At 35.4% G+C, this 19280-nt stretch overlaps 1 protein-coding gene across 6 annotated transcripts in view; it reads left to right on the top strand.

Annotated features, from left to right (window-relative positions):
• The window catches only part of CNTLN (centlein), a 207257-nt gene that overhangs the window by 69886 nt on the left and 118091 nt on the right, over positions 1 to 19280 (top strand). For all 6 annotated transcript variants that reach the window (XM_075740036.1, XM_075740038.1, XM_075740035.1 and 3 more), the window contains 2 exons: positions 2683 to 2845; positions 12939 to 13133. In XM_075740036.1, the coding sequence (XP_075596151.1) occupies positions 2683 to 2845; positions 12939 to 13133 (358 nt within the window). The remainder of the gene's footprint in view (positions 1 to 2682; positions 2846 to 12938; positions 13134 to 19280) is intronic.

Here is a 19280-nt window from a genome sequence, read left to right as displayed (position 1 = left end):
CTGTTCTTGTCATCCCGGCCTGTCCTTCCTAAAAAGCCTGTACCCATGCATGTTAGCACTGCAGTTGTGTGAGTTATCCCACCTTGTCTCTGTGATCCCAATGAGCCCTGCAACTGCAGACAGATCTCTTAATTCCTCCTGTCATCAACCATGGGGACATGCTGTGTGCATTTGAACAGCAACTTCATATGTGCTTATTTCCCAGGAAGACTCTTAAGAGCCTTCCCCATACTGTTGTCCTGTCAGCACTCCCTTATTTATCTGCATAAGCTTGAGGTGATCCTCCCTGAGCTTTGTTTTGTTCATCACAAGGTCTCCTGTCCACATCAACCTGCGCCCTTTGCTTGCCAGCCCAGGTCACATCTCTCATGTGTCGCTTGGTCAGCATGTCTAGACCTCACTATTCCTAGTTTAAAGCTCCTCTCGCCAAGCTGGCCTGTCTGTTACCAAAGGTGCTTCATTCTGTGAGTTTTTGTATTGCATCATTGGTGCTGAATAATTCTTGCTAAGATTGAGCATAATTTCCTCCTTCCTGTGTTAAAATGAAATAAAGTTCTCCTCGTGGATTTAAAATGTAAACAGAGTACCTCATTCACTAAAGAGGATAAAAGCAGTTGTAATGTACAACTGCAGGTTAAGTACAGTGGTTGTGTATTTCGGTGTGCAGAATTTTTCAGATTGCAACTATTTTGGTTTGTATAACTTTTTACTCAGAAAAATAAAGCAAGTTAGGATAAGTATATAAGAAATATAGTTTGATTTTTAAAATGTGCCATAATGGAACTGTGACTGAGTTTCCTTATATTTAAAAAATTATTGAGTTTAACATGAGCAAACATGTTAATATATGTTCGGACTGTGCTGCAGTTCTTGAGTGGCTGCAAGGTTTAGCTTCCCCCCCCCCTCTCCCCCCCCCATCCCCTCCCCTTTAGGGTATGACTCAAAGCCTGATAAAGTTAACAGAAAAGATTCTCATTGACCTTAATACACTTTGTGGGCAGACTGTTAGAGAACACATAATACTGTGCATTCTCAGGTGACAGGCACAGATAACTGCATTGATGTTTGCATACAAATTAAAGAGCAGCAATACAGCAGAGTGGTCTTGGCAACAGTTACTACCAACATTTCCAACTGTATCTGAGGATTCAATGTTATCCCATGTTTTTCCCTTCCACAACAAAATGAAGATCTGGTTGGAGAAGCTGTGCAAAATTAATATAATCTGTGTTTTAACTGCAATGCGAAGATGTGTTATTTTCTAGTATATAAAGAGTCCTTTATACACCTCTGCAGTTTCTTATTTGAGCACCTACTTTACATCTCATTGAGAACAGTAGGACTTAAACTCTTATGTAAGCATGTCCTTAAGTGTTGTCCTGTATTGGCCTGTTTACAGGCTTTTTTAAATGGTGCTTTTTAAACACATTAATTTGTCTGACTGTGATACTGTGTTACATGTAATTTCAATTTTTATATAATTATTCAGATGATGTACTTTTAGTCAATAATCAACATATTAAGTAGTAACAGGTCTTAAGAAATGCTTTTGGAAAGTTCCCTTGAAATGGTTTCTTTGGCATTCTGTAGTTTCTCAGGAAAATACAATGAAGCTGGTATTGCTGCTTGCCTTTTGTATGCTTACCTTTGATTGGACATCTCCAGCAGTGTTGTAAAAATGTAATGATAACTCTTGTTGTTAATGATAATTCTAGGCATAGAGAAGTTGTATATGTGAAAGAAGTCACCAATAAAATTCTTTGAGGGATTAAGGAAGAAGATTAGTTGGAGTGATAAACTTATATTTCAGTATCTGTATGTAATACTAGTGTGAAATGTGCTTGTAAATCAAAGAGGGAAATAAATGGAGAATACATAAAAAGGGATTAGTGGAGTCATCTGAACTTTAAACACGTTACAGAAAATATTGCAAGTTTTTTAATAATGGTTTATAATAAGTAAGAGGTACTGATCTTCGTTTCCACCTTCATTTGTAAGGTCTATCAGCAGTGCAGTGAGATTCTCAAGCAGACTGATCATACTAGATATATCCTATGGTTACATTAAAACATGATTCGTATTACTGTGTTAATAGAGCTTTTATTATTATGTTATATACCAAAGTTTGTTTACTTTGATTATGGTTGTTTCAGTATGCTGTACCTGCAGACAAAAAAGTAATTTATCAGAAGACATACTTTGTGTGTCTAGGGAGTAGATGCATTTCAGAAAAGAGACTTGCACTACACATACTCCGCAAGTTAAAAAAAAAACTTTGATCTTTTTTCTAATGGTTCTAGTTAAAAAAAAAGATTAAACTTAATTTACAGACCATGTGTTCTAAATATTTTACATTATGACACTTACTGCTAAAGAGTTAACTGAATATTGATTAGAAAGTGTTGATGCAGTAGTGAAGACCAATTTATTTTAGAGCAGTTAGAGCATTAGAGGGAAATTGAAAGGCATTCCATTTTGAAACTTAACTGTTTTATAGATATTTCACAAAAGAATGTGATAAATATTTTATATGTAACTTCTAGTGTTTATAAGGCAATTGACAGAAAAATAAATGAAAATAGGAAGCTCATTATCTACAATAAAATTATTTGAACACTGTTGTTTAATGGAGGTCATTGTTGTTCTTTTTCTTAATTTCTCTTTATTGCTTGTTTTGCACAGGAAGGAGTTACAGGAGCTGCAAAATCTTTACAGACAAAACATTGAACATACAGCACAGCAGGCTGAGTTGATAAAGCAGCTTCAGGCTCTCAATACTGATACACAAAAAGTGCTGAAAGACCAAGAAGATGCTCACACAGCTGAAACAACATCGTATCAAAAAGTATGTCATTCTGCTTTATGATCACAAGGTTCATTTTAATATCCATCTGTACAATATCAATGGTCAGAGTAATCAAAGCACTGCGTAGCGTTACATCCTTTAGATCTCTGGATCTTTATTGTTACCAAAATATGGTTGGCAGAGTGACAGAGTTTATTGGCCTAATTATATCCCAGCATATATGGCCCCTTGCTTACATTGAATTGATGAGCCTTAAAAAATGAGATTTAGTTGCATCTGAAGAAAAATAGGAGTGAATTGTCAAGCTTATAAATTTCTTTATGTAATTTTGTGTTATTCTCCTCTTCTTCTCCTGGAACTTTCAATTAGAAAATTCTCCAATTTGTTTTTTATAATTTAGGAAAAGAAATTTCTTTCACTTGTAAATAACTATGAATCTCAAACAATTTTCTGGTTTAAGATGCAAAACCCTGCTGTATTAAAATTAACTGGAAAAATTGTTGCCATAATACCTTTTTAAATGGATAACTAATTCAAAAAAATTAACTATATTTACATTTACAGAACAGATCCATATTTTTGATGAGTGCCGGGAAAAAATGCTAACTGTGAAGAACTGTCACATGTGCACTACTCAAAACTACACTTTGAGTGTAACAGATGATATGGATGTCGTTTTCAGTCTGTAAGAAATGCAGAAGATATGTTTCCTTCCTCTTTAGAAACATTGAGAAGGAAGAAGACAAGGAAGAAGTTGTATATACAACTTTTATGTACCTTATACTAATCTTGAAACTGTTTTCTCAAATTGTGTACTGTCAGTGCTTTTTCAAAAAACAGGTGTTTCCCTTTATCATCTTACTTAGAGTATACAGTTTGTGATAAAATTGTGAAGCTGGACCTAAGTCAAGCCAAAACTAGTACTGGGTTTCTAAAGAACTGTTTGGTTAACATTTTATAGCACATAGTGCCCAGTGCATTTTTGTGTACTTAACTCTGCACAACTTTATCATTGACTGCAGTGACAATAGACATTAAGTCTTCTATTCACTACAATGGTAGCCCAGCCAAGCTACAGGTAGTCTTCCATCAGAGTTGTTCAGAACATGTACAAGGCAGGGGGAGTTCTGCCTATCTGGGTCAAGACAAAGTAAATTAAAGAATTTCAAAAGAAAATCAAGACTACAGAATGTAAGTAACAGGAGCTGCTATCTCCTTCATTTTTCATTCTGCACCCAATGCTTCTGTAGGTGTTAAATGGATCCTTTGAGTCACTCAAAAACCGAAACTGGCACAAGTGAAGATAATATGCACTCTCTTCATCAGTGATTATAAGACAATATTCTTCCAGACTAGTTCTACAACACATGAAAGAAAATAAAACTTGGTTTTCATGAGACTGTTTTAAAGCATGACTGTCATGGTTTTACCCCAGCCGGCAGCTGAGCACCACACAGCTGCTCGTTCAGTCCCCCGCATCGGGATGGGGGAGAGAATTGGAAAAGTTAAAGTGAGAAAACGCATGGGTTGAGATAAAGACAGTTGAACAGGTAAAGCAAAAGCCACGCGCACAAGCAAAACAAAAGCAAAGAATTCATTCCCCACTTCCCATGGGCAGGCAGGTGTTCAGCCATCTCCAGGAAAGCGGGGCTCCGTCACGCGTAACGGTTACTTGGGAAGACAAACGCCATTGCTCCGAATGCCGCCGCCCCCTCCCTCTCTTCCTCTAAGCTCCTTATAAACTGAGCATGACGTCATATAGTATGGAATATCCCTTTGGTCAGTTTGGGTCACCTGTCCTGTCTGTGTCTCCTCCCAACTCCTTGTGCACCCCCAGCCATCCCGCTGGCAGGGCGGTGCAAGAAGCAGAAAAGGCCTTGGCCCTGTGTAAACACTGCTCAACAATAGGTCCATAGAACAAAAACATCTCTGTATTATCAATGCTGTCTCCAGCACAACTCCAAAACATATCCCCACACTAGCTACTATGAAGAAAATCCATCCTCTCAGCTGAAACCAGGACAATGACAAAACTCTTTATAAAGGTCACTTTACTTTGCATAATAGTGATTTAGCCAATATTACTTCAATTTGGGAAAGTGTTTAACCTGTCCAATGGAAAATAATTTTGCTATTATAATTTACTTCTATATTATGGAAAATTGATGGTTATACTTATATAGCTATAGGGGCAAGCCACTTCTAAACTGGGCTTGGCTCAGAATTCAGGGTTGCTTCAGAAAGCTGGTTTACAGTTCTTAGTCTGTCTAAGCAGGACTTAAGAGTCCAGCGTAGCTGATTGTACAAGATCAAGAAAAGCATGGTTTTGAAGATAAGCCCTTCTTTTAATAGCTGCCAAATAACTTCAACTCATAGGTGAACCTAAAAGTTGTTGATTTGAAGGTGTTGAATTCAATATTTGTCAAACATGGAGGAGTAAGCTTTGCCTCTTAAACAAGCAAAAGCCAATTCAAATATTCTCACAAATTACTATCGTGGAGCTGTTAAGCTATCTTTTTGTAAAATAGCAAAATGTCTAATGCACCTAGAAAAATGTGTTCTTTTTTAGTTTTAATAAAAATGTTTAGAAAAAAGTTACATTCCCTAAGTCAGAGTGGAATAGATCTGATAATGTTTGTGGCAGAGTTGAGAGAACTTCAAAAGGTAAAAGGAGTTTCTTTATCATGACAATCCTGTTCTGCGTTTCTGATTAGAAAAACTGTATAAAATACCCAAATGTAATTGCTCGAAATGGCATGCGTTTTCCAAATCACAAGATACCCAGTCCTACTGAAATTACATCAGGCCTTTATAAAACTCAGCTTTTATAAAAATAATACAAATGCCTGTTTTTCCCTTGAATGCAAAAGGCAAACTATTGCAAATGTGTGTTCTGTTTGTCTTCCATGCATTAATAATAGGCAGGCTGCAACAGCTAGATAAGGATGTGTCAGCCATTCCATAGACATATTCACAAAAGTATATTTTCCTACTGCTCTGAATGGCATTGAGCCTATCAGTGTGTACATCCTATGATATATTGTCCCTTACAGCAAGATCAATGACCTCTCTGTTAGTGGTCAGATAGGCAGTATATGCTATAGCTCAGGCATTGTGGTTGGCTCACATATTCCAAGTTAAGATTAACAGTCTCCCATTTAGGAAGAACAGCTCTTTGTGCTGATGTTAATGTGTAGTATGAAACAGTAGACTGAATAAAAGAAAAAAACATTTCTGATAAACCAGATCAAGGTCATGAACTTGCACTGGATTATGTGTAAATCCATTAAGAACCACAAATTCTCTTCCAAGTCTAGCTGTAGTGGGCAGCATACACATATGAAGATCTGTAATCTGTTTTTTCAAGTTGTGTTGACTTGACATACTGTTACCTTTTTTTTTTCTTTAAGTACAAATTTTAAGGGTGCTGTGTTCTACAATAACTCTTTTACATTAGAGCATTTATGGAAACAAATTGATATCTCTTTCATATTGCAGCTGTAGTTCTCATTCTCAAGGATAGGGAATATTTTTCTAAAATGTATAGCATCTGGTTTAGTGGTCCCAAATGCTCCAGGGACTTCATTCCTGTGCTGGATTTAATGAGACTCAATAGATTTGTCCTCACCAACAATTTCAAGGTGGACAGACTTCAATCAATACTAGGGATAATAAGACAAGAAGAGATTCTGAACTCCTTAGCCAGCTTATCACAGTTTTCTGAAATTTACAATTTAGAGCCTTTGTTTTTATAATGCAGTACTTTCCCTTGATCTGATGTGGCCTTTAGGTTCCCTGTTAATCATACTGATTAAAGATCTCTTAGTGGAAGGCCCTTTTAGTGAAGTGAAAATACCATTATTTGTCATTAAATAGGAAACTGTAATTTGTCTCCTGGAACAACAAATAGACAATACTGTGAATGGTGGTACAGTACATGTCTGTGATGAAGAAAAGCATTGCTTAGTTTTGGCATAATTAGAAAACACAGCAAGAGTTTTCGATTATGAGGCATTGCAGAAGTTTGAATCAAGTGCACCAGAAGGTATATAAAAATAGGATAGTGTCAGATACATTTTCATGTGCTGTGATTTATTTTGTTGCCTTTGCTAGGCTTTCTCATGGTGTTGGTGTATGGAGATAGTTTGCTTTACTTCAAGCCTGAGAAATTGTAATCAAAATGTCAAATTACTGGCTTTGCCATTCTAAGGCTAAATTTTACCACTTCCAGTCTTTTTTGTGACTGCAACAACCTTTAAGCATACTTGAAAAATCACATAAATATGTTTATTTTTATGTAAGCAGCATTAAATTCACAAAATAAAAACTAAACCCCTATAGATGTGTAAATGGTAGTAACAATGCAGGTTCTCCCTCAAGTTGGAATGAAAAACCTAAGTTCTTTCACACATGGTAAGAGCTGAGAGAAACTAACTGTCCAGTGAAATATGCTGAAGACCACATTGGTAATAAGTAGACCATCAGTTTAGCAGTCCACTTCATCTGTGAAAGCTTTTAGAAACTCAGAATTTTAATAAAAATTATCTCACATTTTAGTTCAAGCTCCAATTCTGTTTTCTGTTCTTGGGAAGTGTGTTAATTACGTTTGTCTATTTCTTGTATACCAAACACCAGTACAGTTGGTCACATGCTAGCAAACAGATTTTGGCATCAGATGTGTCCATAAGTTAAAGGTGAAGAAATCCTTGGGTAGACTCTGGTCTCTCATGGTGATGTTAAACTCTGCACTCACAGCCGATGATTTTCATGCTTGAAAGACCCTCTACTGATATTATTAGTGTGCTATAGTCCCCGTGCGTAATGGTGTAGACTGGTATCTGCAGAATGCTTAAGTATTTGGAGAAAAAAAAAAGTAAATAATCTATAATTCTAAATCTGGCACTAATGTTTGCAAACCATTGTTTTAATATTTCTGGCAAGGATAATGTATTTGTTTTACAATATGAGAGAAATTATGTAAACTGGTAAAGAGTGCAAGGGGAGCACATGAAGAAAGGAAGAAAAATGTTAAGATTAATCTTACTTAAGTATGTTTGTGAGTAATGCCATTTTTGATCTGAGTTAGGATTATAAGATTTAAATGTATCTGATTTTTATGTATAATCGATATATCTGAATTTTATGTATAAATGATACCCATTGCAGTATGAATTATTAACAGTTTTCTGTGTTAACCGGGACTGGTGTTCTTCACAAGCCAGCTGAATGTTCTCTGACAATACACTGTAGAGAAGAAACCTAAATAGTAGCATTTCTAATCTATATAATCAAATCTAATTGGTAGCGTTTCACAGAGAAGTTGTTGCCGATTAACACAGTCTTTCTGAGAGAGATGTGACAAAATGCTTATATATTCAAAAAGCAATCCACAAACCCCACCATTAGATAGCCATATCAACACAAGGAGTTGCACAAAACTGATTAGGTGGAGGAGTACTGGTAGGTTACATTGGTGGGGGAGGTGGAAATTAGTCAGGAAACAGGAAATACTGGATTCATTGAAGTGCATAAACTCATCAGTTTGAATTATTTGCAGTAATAACACTGATGAAGAAGGCTGAAATGTCCTTTTATGTTCTCTTCTATTATTTTTGAGAATGTATGTTGCTAAAGTTATCCATGTTATATGGTTTCCAAAACAATCATGGTATTTGTAATTATATAGTACCATAAAGTTGAGGAAAGATCTTTTCTCTTTTAGCTTATACTAATGACTCTTGCTTGCATGTTGTTTGATGTTACTTATATCCATTCTGTACTTTCTTTTGTTTTTCTTCTTAACCTCTCACTTGTGTTTGACATTTTTCTCTTGTATCATAGGTAAGCTTCATGGTCTTTCATGTTAAAAAATCACTCACTCTCTGCTTTTCCATTTTAAAACTAAATGCCATATGCTGTATAGTGTCTGTCTGGAGTGCCTCTTCAGTTTCACCCTAGAGCTTCTCCAGCTAATTTCTGCCCTCTTTTCAAATTGTCATAAACAGCATGGTCTTGTAACGTGGATTTCTGCAACGGTGCTGTAATAATTTCCCTTATAGTTTCATTGTATCTTAATTTAGACTGATTTTTTTCATTTGTGTCATTACTATATGTTCGGTATTGCTGTATGTTTGGGTTCATTTATTCAGGTCTCTGTAATACACGGGTTTTTTAGAGTGTGAGCCTTTAGATAAAACATTTAACGTAGGGAAATATTTGTTTTACACCCAGTGTGTGTAATTGGCTACTGTTGCATTTTAATGGATGGATCTACCTTAGTGTTAGTTCCTCATAGGAGTATACTTTTGAAGGAAATCTCCCGGATGTGCCCGCTTTCTGTGCCTTAGTTGATACCGTAGAAAAGTCTACGAGAGCATTAGCTAAATGCCTTTTGGATTATGGAATTGGAGATTATTTTGGAACTGCAAAATGTGTCCCAGCTCTTAATTGGCGTTCAGTACACAGGAGCAGTCTAAACCTAGTTTAAAATAAATCTTGCACCCTTGTATAATATTAGTGTTGGTCATTTGTGTCAACTGTTTAGCTCTGCATGTTTTTTCCAGTTGCACTATGATACTGGCTAACATACAATACTATAGAGAGTGTGGGTTAATTAGTTTTACTAGGTTTAGTTGGAATACCTCAGCTTTCCTTGGTCTGACCTAACTTAATTTTGTTGTCACACATATTTAATGTATGTCAGTACTTTACCTCCTGCCACACTTACCAGGCTGTTAAATATTTCCTGTTGCATGTAGGCAGGCTTTAGAATCACATCTTTTGGTTCTCCTGGAGGTTCTAGCGTTTGTCTGGGATTTTTAGGATACTTTATGACAGTAAGCACGCCTGTTGTTCTAATGAAGTTTTCTGTTTTAAGTAACTGTTCAAAGATCTAGCAAAAAGTGTTTTCTAGTAAAATCAGTTAAATCAATATAGGAAATTGTTAGGGTAGTTGAGAAATATGGGATACTTTATTTTTTTGTAATTCAGCTAAGTTACTCTTCCTTCCTGACTGATAAATAATGCTTTTGTGTCATATAGACTAAATTTATTACAGTGTACTGATTTCAGATACTTTTAATCTTATTTGTTTTTAAGTACCTTCACCTGTAACAGTCTACGTTGCCTGTCAGAGAAAAGACAGCTCTAAGGCATTAGAAAGAGATTCTCAAAATACACTCAGTGCAACAATTTTTGCAGAGTACAGTCTTGTGTTGCTGGCAGTTGCTTTTTTTTTTCAACTACCAAATTTCATAAAAGGTATAAAGAATGATTTTAAATACTTTCCTTTGTCTTTCTATCTTGTAAACATAAATATTTTTTATATTTCTTCTTGGGGATTAAACAATTTACTGGGTAAATCTCATGTCTTATTGACATTCATGTAAGGTATATCCACTCACTTATGTAGTCAAGATTTCACTCCTCTTTTCTGTGAAGCTTGCTAGTGCTGAGATAAATAATTTACAATATTTCTCTCTTTCTTTTGAATTTCCTGCTCAATGTTCCATCTCTAGTCCTCTGATCTCCATTTTACGTCTTTCTCCACACCTGACTTTCTGTATCTTTATTAATGGTAGACCTGCTTCACCATGTTGTGCAATTCTGTATGGTCTGGAATGTGCTTACTGCAGTGTGATGAAATGCAATGCCTCTTCTAAAACAGGGTCAGAAATTAGCAGAAACCCCCAAAATAATCCCATGTAAACATTAAGCATGTATTAAATCCATAAAACAGTGCATGGCCATAAGATTGGAAGCCAAATGGATATTTGGAAGCTGTTCTAGTTATCTGCCGATGGTAGATAAAACTATGTCTTTTCATACAGATAATTTTCATTTTGAAATTTCCTGATGTTAAATACCTAAAAAAACCCCCCAAACAACCAGAATCTGACTCCTATAAACTAGTACACTGATGTTGTTTAAAAATATATATAAACCTCAATGTAAGAAGATGAATGGTGTGACTATTTTTTACACATAGCTTTTAGATAGTTTTATACTGGAAATATACGTGTTTTGTTACTGCTGTTTTCAAAGCAGGAAAGGTTAGTAAAAAGACATACTATTTGTCTTCTGACAAATGCTGTCTACCAAAAATACCCATTAGGTACATTAGGGGATGTGGCTGCCAACTAGAAAAAAACATCCTATTTTTGATGTTCTCCATTCATCTTACTAGGACATCCTTTCAGATGCTGTAATTATGACTACTTAGGTGCTGCTAGTTATAAAACCAGCAAATTGTCATACCAGTATGATCCAGCTAATAAGCTTATATAGTTATACCTGGAAGTAACTGTGTCTTGATGTTCCATTTGTTTGGAAGGATGTTATCTAAAAAGGCATGTTTTTGATAAGTGGAACTGTTTATTTTCCTGTGAGATACTTACTGATTTCAGTAAGAAATTGGTTAATCTTGAACTTGCATTTCTAGAGATGATGTAAGCTTTCTTAAATATATAAGAAAGATTCACTAGGCACAGAAATTCCAATGTAAAAGTTTATTTTTTAAGACCTGGAGTAATTTGAAATGTCAATCTATGTGGAGTTTGAATTAATTTTGCTGAGAGACATGATCTCTGATCTGCTTTGGAAATAACCAAAAAGTAATCTACTTTGCCCTAAGTGGATTTTGAGAGATCACAGGAGTAGAAAATGACAGAAAGAAGGAAAGGATGGGATATTACTATTTCAAATTTCTCACAAAGTGTTAGGTAGACCAATCTAGAAATTTTGACTGTTTTTCAAAGGCTTTAACTTCTAAGCGATTTAAGCAGACTAAAGGGAGAAAGAAAGTGTTACCATTTAAATAAAGCTGAGAAGACAAAGAATAACATGAAGAATAAAATAATATTTTTACAAGTAAAATGACTTGTGTCATTTCCTTGTACTTATAAACATTATTGACAGATTTGGAAATTCTGATCTTCATGTTTAATTAGTTTCTTTTGGATTTTGGATTTGAATGGCAGAAATGGATTTTCCAAAGAAAACAGTCAGCCTTCTACAGATTATTTTATGGTGGAATAAATAGTTGGAGAGAATATTGTTCATTTTGAGATAAAAGGATAATCAAAGGAATGAAGAACTGAAATGAAGAGAGAAAGGAATCTATGCTTACGTAATAAAGCTGCAGAGTCATTTGTTTCCTTCAGAATCTGTACTGTTTCTTTAACTACAGGTTTATTTCTCAAACAGTTTTTTGTATGTTTTTAATAAAAAGCTGATTTTGTTTTAAACAGTTTTCAGATCTTTATATTGAAAAAGGGTAAAAATAGAGGCATAAGGTGGTCGTTAAGTTCTCTTATTCTTGTAAAATAAGTTATTTTTGTCAGTTAGATGCCGTGTACTGCTAGTTATTACTTAGTTGCAGTTCTAGAAAGTCTTTGTGTGTATGGAATCTTTTCTAAAGCAATTGAAGAATATATACAATATTCTCATTTCAGCAAGAACAGTTGAGCAACACCCAGAGATAAGAACTTGTTATATCATCTCAGGGTTTTATAGTTAATGCCAAAAAATTCCCACAGAATAATTATTTTAACAGACATTTTACATTTCATACAAAATACAGTAGGCATTAGTGGATTCATTGTATTGCTATCCAAGCTATATTAAAAAAGGTTAGTTTTAAGAGCTCAAACTGCTACATAAAAGACAAGGATGCTATGTAATATTCTTGCTCCTTTAATTTTATTTGCAGGACAGATATTTCAATTTTTTTGCTTATTCTCAATCAGGGATTTGTTTCTTTTGTATTTTCTGTACATTATATAAACTGTTCAAGAAGTAAAATCAATCCTGATTTTTAGGTGTCCATTTGTATTTATAAATGCCATAAAAAAGTGTCTAAAACTGATACTATTCTAAGGTAAGTTGTATTTTTCTGGAAAAATTTATTTCAAACTTAAAGTTTCAGTGATTGTTATAATCACTATTTTCACATGTATAGAGCATGACAGGAGGCAGGAGGACACGAAGTGTGAAAGAATTGTCAAAACAAAAAAGAGAGGGTGATCTTTGTGGACAAGTTACTTAAATTTTACTTTCTCTCCTCCTGTATTTATATGGCAATCTACATCAAAGTTAATTTTAATCCTATTATTTCTCTTCTCTCCTCTCATAGCTGTATGATGAATTGACTTCATGTTTTGAAACTGTTAAAACAAGTGAAATTCAGCTGCAGCGAAGCTGTGCCTCTCTTCAGGATCAGTTACTTGGAAAAGATCAAAAGATTTGTCAGTTACAAGAGCAACTTCAGCAGGCTCATGATGCTCTAAATGCAGTACATCAGCATTCTTCTCCAAAATGTGAAGTACAGGTGAGTCCACTTCTAGAATAATAAAATTGCTATTTATTCTTGTTTTAAATTAAGCTTCTGTACCAAACAGTTTTAAAGTGAATTGTAGGTGGGTTTTTTTAAGAATAACTGCAACTATGCTGCTGCAGTTGCAGACAATTAAATCTGTCCTGGGAAAAAACCTGAGTAATGGTATCAGTATTCAACAAGACTCGTATTTATAGTCTCTAACAAAGACACCAAAAATAAAAATAAAACCAAAGTAATTTTGTTTCTGGAAACAAATTCCTAGAAAAAAAAAAAAGTGATGTTTCTGCATTTTCTCTGTGAAAATGAAATGTATTGGTCCTGATTCCTTTCATTGTTCCTGACCATGCAAGTAAACTTTAGATCATAGATCTAAAGAAGCTATTATGGTGGGGAGAAATATTTGTCTAAAAAATTTCTAAGCTTTAATGTGCCATTTGGAACTATGATGATAAATCTGTCACTCTCACTAACAGGCCTCCAACTTTGCAAGTATGCCAGATCTTACATATATACACCTAACATTTCCAAAGGCCAGTTTATGACTTAAAGTGAGTTTGAAAGGCTTTGGAATGATCTACGCACAATGGTTTTGTAAACTCTGTTGCTTAGTTTCTTCTGTAGATTTGTCAATGAGATGTGCTTAACCATTTCAGTTTTACTAACATTCTTTACCTTGATTAAGCAGAGATGGGAAAATAGTTAAAAGTGATAATGCTCTTTAAACACAAAACTTCCCTTAGCATGGGCAGGTAAGGTAGATCTGTAATCTGGGATTATATTCATGAGCCCAAAGGAGCTTGAATATTAAAAAAACCCATAATGTTTAATTCCTCAAAGTTTGTGTAAGTAGTATTCCACTGTGAAACAGAAAAATCACAGAATGCAGTATAATGTTCTAACTTTATAGTGTTTGTTGTAAGATTCTTAACCAATATTTTGTATGATTTTTAAAGTTCCCCTTAATCTAATGATTTGATAATTTTGTTTCACTAATGATAAAATACATTCTTTTCAGTCTTTCTTGTAGAGTGTTTAACTCTGGATACATTTTTGACATTTTTCTGAATCTTAGAAATAATTGGGTTTTTTTCTTTTAGAAGATTTTGGTAGATTTTTTTAAACATTATAAATGTAAAATTAGTCTCCAGCTGTTTCTACTCTAAACACAGCTTTGGATCATGGTTTTTCAATGCTCAGACTGTATTTCTGAATACGTCATCCTGCTTTGATCATCTTGTATTGCTCTGAAGAGATTTTTGCAGTTTATTTTGTCAGACTATTTAATTTTTCTATTGTAAAAGCTTTTATTGTATCTCTGGATTATATTTCCTGAGGATAAGGAGGCCTTTGGTGTCTTTGTGAAGTGATGTGAGAATGCTTTCCTCCATGTACAATACATATATTGCCTAACCTGGATATTGTGTGACAGTTTATTATAGAGTCACGGTGTATCCCATGTGGACCTGGTGTAAAAATATTTGGCATGAGTTTTTGTCTTTGTTATCCTGAATAGCTTAGTAGTATAAGAAAATTTTGTTACTAGACTAGCCTCCTACCCTTCTATATTTTTTGAACATGTGGGCCACCACAGGTGACTCTTTCCCACTGAGTAAACTAAGCATTTATTGCTATTACTTACTTCTTATAATTAAAGCAATTCTTTAGCTATAAGATTTTTTTCTCCCCTTAAAATACAGCAGATGGGTTTCCTTAAGAGCTCCTAGTGTGGAGCTTTGCTGAAATCCATTTCAAATCCAAGTTGACAATTTCACTCAGATTACAGAACCATAGAATGTTTTGGGTTGGAAGGGACCTCAAAGATCACACAGTTCCAACCCCCCCTGCCATGGGCAGGAATGCCCAAAGCACCATTCAGCCTGGCCTTGAACACTGCTAAGGAGGGGGCCTCCACAACCTCTCTGGGCAACCTGTTCCAGTGCCTCACCACCTTCACAGTGAAGAATTTCTTCCTAATATCTAATCTAAATCGACCCTCCTTCAGCTTAAACCCATTACCCCTTGTCCTGTCACTACATGCTCTTGTAAACAGTCCCTCCCCATCTTTCCTGTAGGCCCCTTTTAGGTATTGGAAGGCTGCTATAAGGTCTCCCCATAGCCTTCTCTTCTCCAGGCTGAACAACGCCAACTCTTTCATTCTGTCCTCATAGGAGAGGTGCTCCAGCCCTCTGATCAGCTTCGTGGCCCTCCTCTGGACTCTCTGCAACAGCTCCATGTCTCTCCTGTACTGGGGCCCCCAGAGCTGGATGCAGTACTCCAGGTGGGGTCTCACAAGAGCAGAGTAGAGGGGCAGGATCCCCTCCCTCGACCTGCTGGTCACACTTGTTTTGATGCAGCCCAGGACACGGTTGGCCTTCTGGGCTGCAAGCACACACTGCCGGCTCATGTTGAGCTTCTCATCAATCAATACCCCCAAGTCCTTCTCCTCAGGGCTGCTTTCAATCCATTCCTTGCCCAGCCTGTAGCTGTGCTTGGGATTGCTCTGACCCACGTGCAGGACCTTGCACTTGGCCTTGTTGAGCTTCATGCAGTTCGCACAGGCCCACCTCTCCAGCCTGTCAAGGTCCCTCTGGATGGCATCCCTTCCCTGCAGCGTGTTGACCACACCACACAGCTTGGTGTTCTCAGCAAACTTGCTGAGGGTGCACTCGATCCCACTGTCCATGTTGCCGAGAAAGATGTTGAACAGTGCCGGTCCCAGTACCGACCCCTGAGGAACGCCACTCGTCACTAATCTTCACTTGGACATTGAGCCGTTGACCACAACTGTTTGAGTGTGACCATCCAGCCAATTCCTTATCCACTGCGTGGTCCATCCATTGAATCCATGTCTCTCCAATTTAGAGACAAGGGTGTTGTGCAGGACAGTGTCAAATGCTTTGCACAAGTCCAGGCAGATGACGTCAGGTTCTCTTCACCTTGCTTCCACCCTCTGTAGACTTCTTTTTTGTGTTTGGGTTTGTCCAGAAGCTACCTATTCATCTTTGCAGGCATCTGGGTGTTTTTGCCTGGCTTCCTCTTTGTTGGGATGCATCGCTCCTGAGCTTGGGGGAGGTGATCCTTGAATACTAACCAGCTTTCTTTGACTTTGTCTACTCTAGATCAATTTTGTTTACTTCTTAAAAGAACTTCTGGAAATTTCTGAGGTTAAAAGCGAGACTATTTTAGAAGCTAGTGGCAATCTACAATTGGTGATTTAATGGTATACTTGATTTCCCTTGGATGTTTTAAAGGAATCACATCTAATGTGGGTGAATTGTTACTATTTGTTTTGGTGATTTATTCTATATCTCCTTCTAGTGCCATCTGAACTTGAAGTACAGAAAGGTACTATGTTAGAAAGGTAATGATTATTGTGTGGTTCCACAGCTGAGGTTTCTGCAGAGGAAAAAAAGCGATAACCTATCAGCGCTTCTGTTACCTGTTAGATAACTGGAATCCTGGTCATTTGTGAAGTTCTGAAGTTAAATGTGATTAAGAGAACCTCCTAACTCATTCTGCTCTCTGTTGACTGCAACATCAGTAACAGGATGGATTTGAACTAAAGGCTTAATTAACAAGATACCAAAGGAATGTAGGCATCTACCAGTTTTCCTGTTATCATTTTTTTAAACCAATCCTTCCTAAAAAAAAGAAATTAGTTTAAATGACAGTTGTATTTCTACTGTAAAGTAGTGATTTCTTGAGCATGTTCAGATTTGTGCCTTCTGAAAGTTCATCCTGTGGGACGTGCTAACAGTCTGTCGACAGCAATATCTTCTTCAGACTCTCACTAGCTGGGAAGATTATACATCATTGTTGCATATATTAGTACATACTCTTTCCTGGATTTGAACTTTTCTTGCTGTTGACATTACATTGTAGTCAGGCAAAAATGAATTTGATATTTGCTTTTGCTTGATTTTGCTTTTTTCTATTAACAAGAATATCTCAGTTTTCTTTCATTAAGGGTAAAATAATGCCTTTTTAATGTTGTAATCTTAGTCTAGCCAGTGTGCCACTTATGTTGGTGAGGGGAAACTTTTGGTTGATTTTGAGTGTTCTGGTAATGTGGGTGATCAAGAATTTGAATCTGCTTTACAGTAGATTTCTATTTACATCTGAGTATGTGTTCATTCAGCAGCTCTCATGTAGCTTTTCTTTGATCAGAGAGATTAGTCATCTTTGAATTTGGAAGACTTTTTAGTTATATCTATGCTCATATTACACTGTAAAAAAAGAATAGAATAAAAACATTTTAAATAGTTTTCAAACCATAAGCCTGTGGACTTTGATTAATTTCATCTCATGCGATTGTTGTTTTGGTTCTGTTTCATTATTGGTGTTCATTTTTAGCTCTGAGATGTGTACCATACATTTAGTCAGATGGTTAGTATACCATAACTATTACCCATATGAATGGTAAATATTTAAATATATTTACTGAACTGAGGCAGTCAATTCTGTCTTGACTCCTACTTTTCATACGTGTACAAGTATCAAAGACTATTAAGACATGATACTTGATCAAAGAACAGTAATTAACAGACATTTAAATGTTTTTATTTGTAACTGTAGCATTTTACGGATATGTGTAGTCTACCTAATACAGAAATCACTTGCACTTCTATAATTGTATCTTATTTTCTCATTATAAAGTTTTTAAAAGCAGCCAGAAGAGAAAATACCAGTAAAACAATGAAAGTAGAAATTGCACACAGATGTAACTTAAGTTTTTTAGAATAAAATTGCTGATGTCTAAAATAAAAATTTGAGTTTAGAAAGGTTTATATGAGAAATACATAAATAAAATGTTTCAAGAAAAACTGCATCCCTTGTTGCCATGCAGAAATGCTTCAAGTCATCTTACCACAGTGTGACTTACTGCTTTTCTAACATCAATATTTCAATGATTTCAGTTTATTAGGCTTATATAGTAGAGTCTTAAAATTCTGATTTTGATTGAAATATAAATGGTAAAAAATTAGTTGGACAGGGTAACTCTTATTTATTTTAGTGGATCTAGATTTTGTCCAGTATACTTAGTATTGCAATATGAATATTCAAAGTCCACTTTTGAGGCTTAATTTTCTACTTCTTAATGCTACAGCATAACAAGAGGCAGATATCCTGTTCAAAATGTAATACTCTAATTTTTTATTTCATAGGTTGGGATCATTTCAGTTACTTAAACTAATTCCTAACAAAATGCTTTTTATATTACACTTGTTTAGGCTTTATTGTTGAAAACTTACCCATTTAATTTATTTGCATTCAAAGTCTCTTTGTCTTGCACCCCCTATGGGTCAAAGTTTGCCACAAATATCTTCCCATTTTTAGAAATATTCAATATATTAAAAAAGCATTGACATTGATCACATAGATCTCAAAATAGAATTTTTTAAGCAACTAACATGCTGTAGTAAAAAGGCATTTGTATAGGACATGACATGAAATCAGTGTGAACATTTAGAGCTATGTAATACTGCAGCACGTTGTCTGAGGAAGGCAAAAGACTTTATCACTGTTTACTTGAAGGCTTGGGCTTTGAAGAAAGTAAAATGGAAATGAAATTGACCAATTTAGGCAACACAATGAACTGAATAAATAATTAGTCTTTAATAATGGAAAATATCAATAACATTTTTCAAATGGTAGTATTCCCTTAAACTGCAAACTATCTGTTATTTGGGGATTATTACCTTTATAGTAAAGACACGTAGCTTGTAAAGTGAAATTCACTCCATATTTAGATATGTTTGTAATAGAAAAGCACCGATATTTTCTGGTGTTTGCAATGCATAGGTAAGTGCAATTAAACTTTAAATTTGACACGTGGTCTTCAATATTAATGTTAAAAATGTCATTTTAATCTTAGTTATATTTTTAATAGCAAAAGTGATATGGTAGCTTGCAGCCAAACGCTTTTTTAAAAACTAGTATAAGCGTGTGTCTGATTATTGGTCAAAGAAGCAGTAGTAATTTCTTAGTTTCCAAACTTTTTTTTTATACCGGTCTGTTATGAAACTACACTTAAAATAACTTGTATACATGCCTTTAAACAAGGTGAAAAGGAAAATATACAGGTCTTTGTTGAAGTAGTAGTATTATATTTCTAGAAAGTCTTTGTATTTTAACTGC

Source organism: Balearica regulorum, chromosome Z (assembly GCF_011004875.1).
Source record: "Balearica regulorum gibbericeps isolate bBalReg1 chromosome Z, bBalReg1.pri, whole genome shotgun sequence".
Lineage (NCBI taxonomy): Eukaryota > Metazoa > Chordata > Aves > Gruiformes > Gruidae > Balearica > Balearica regulorum.
The sequence above is the reverse complement of the archived record's forward strand: the minus strand, read 5'-3'. Positions and strand labels throughout refer to the sequence as shown.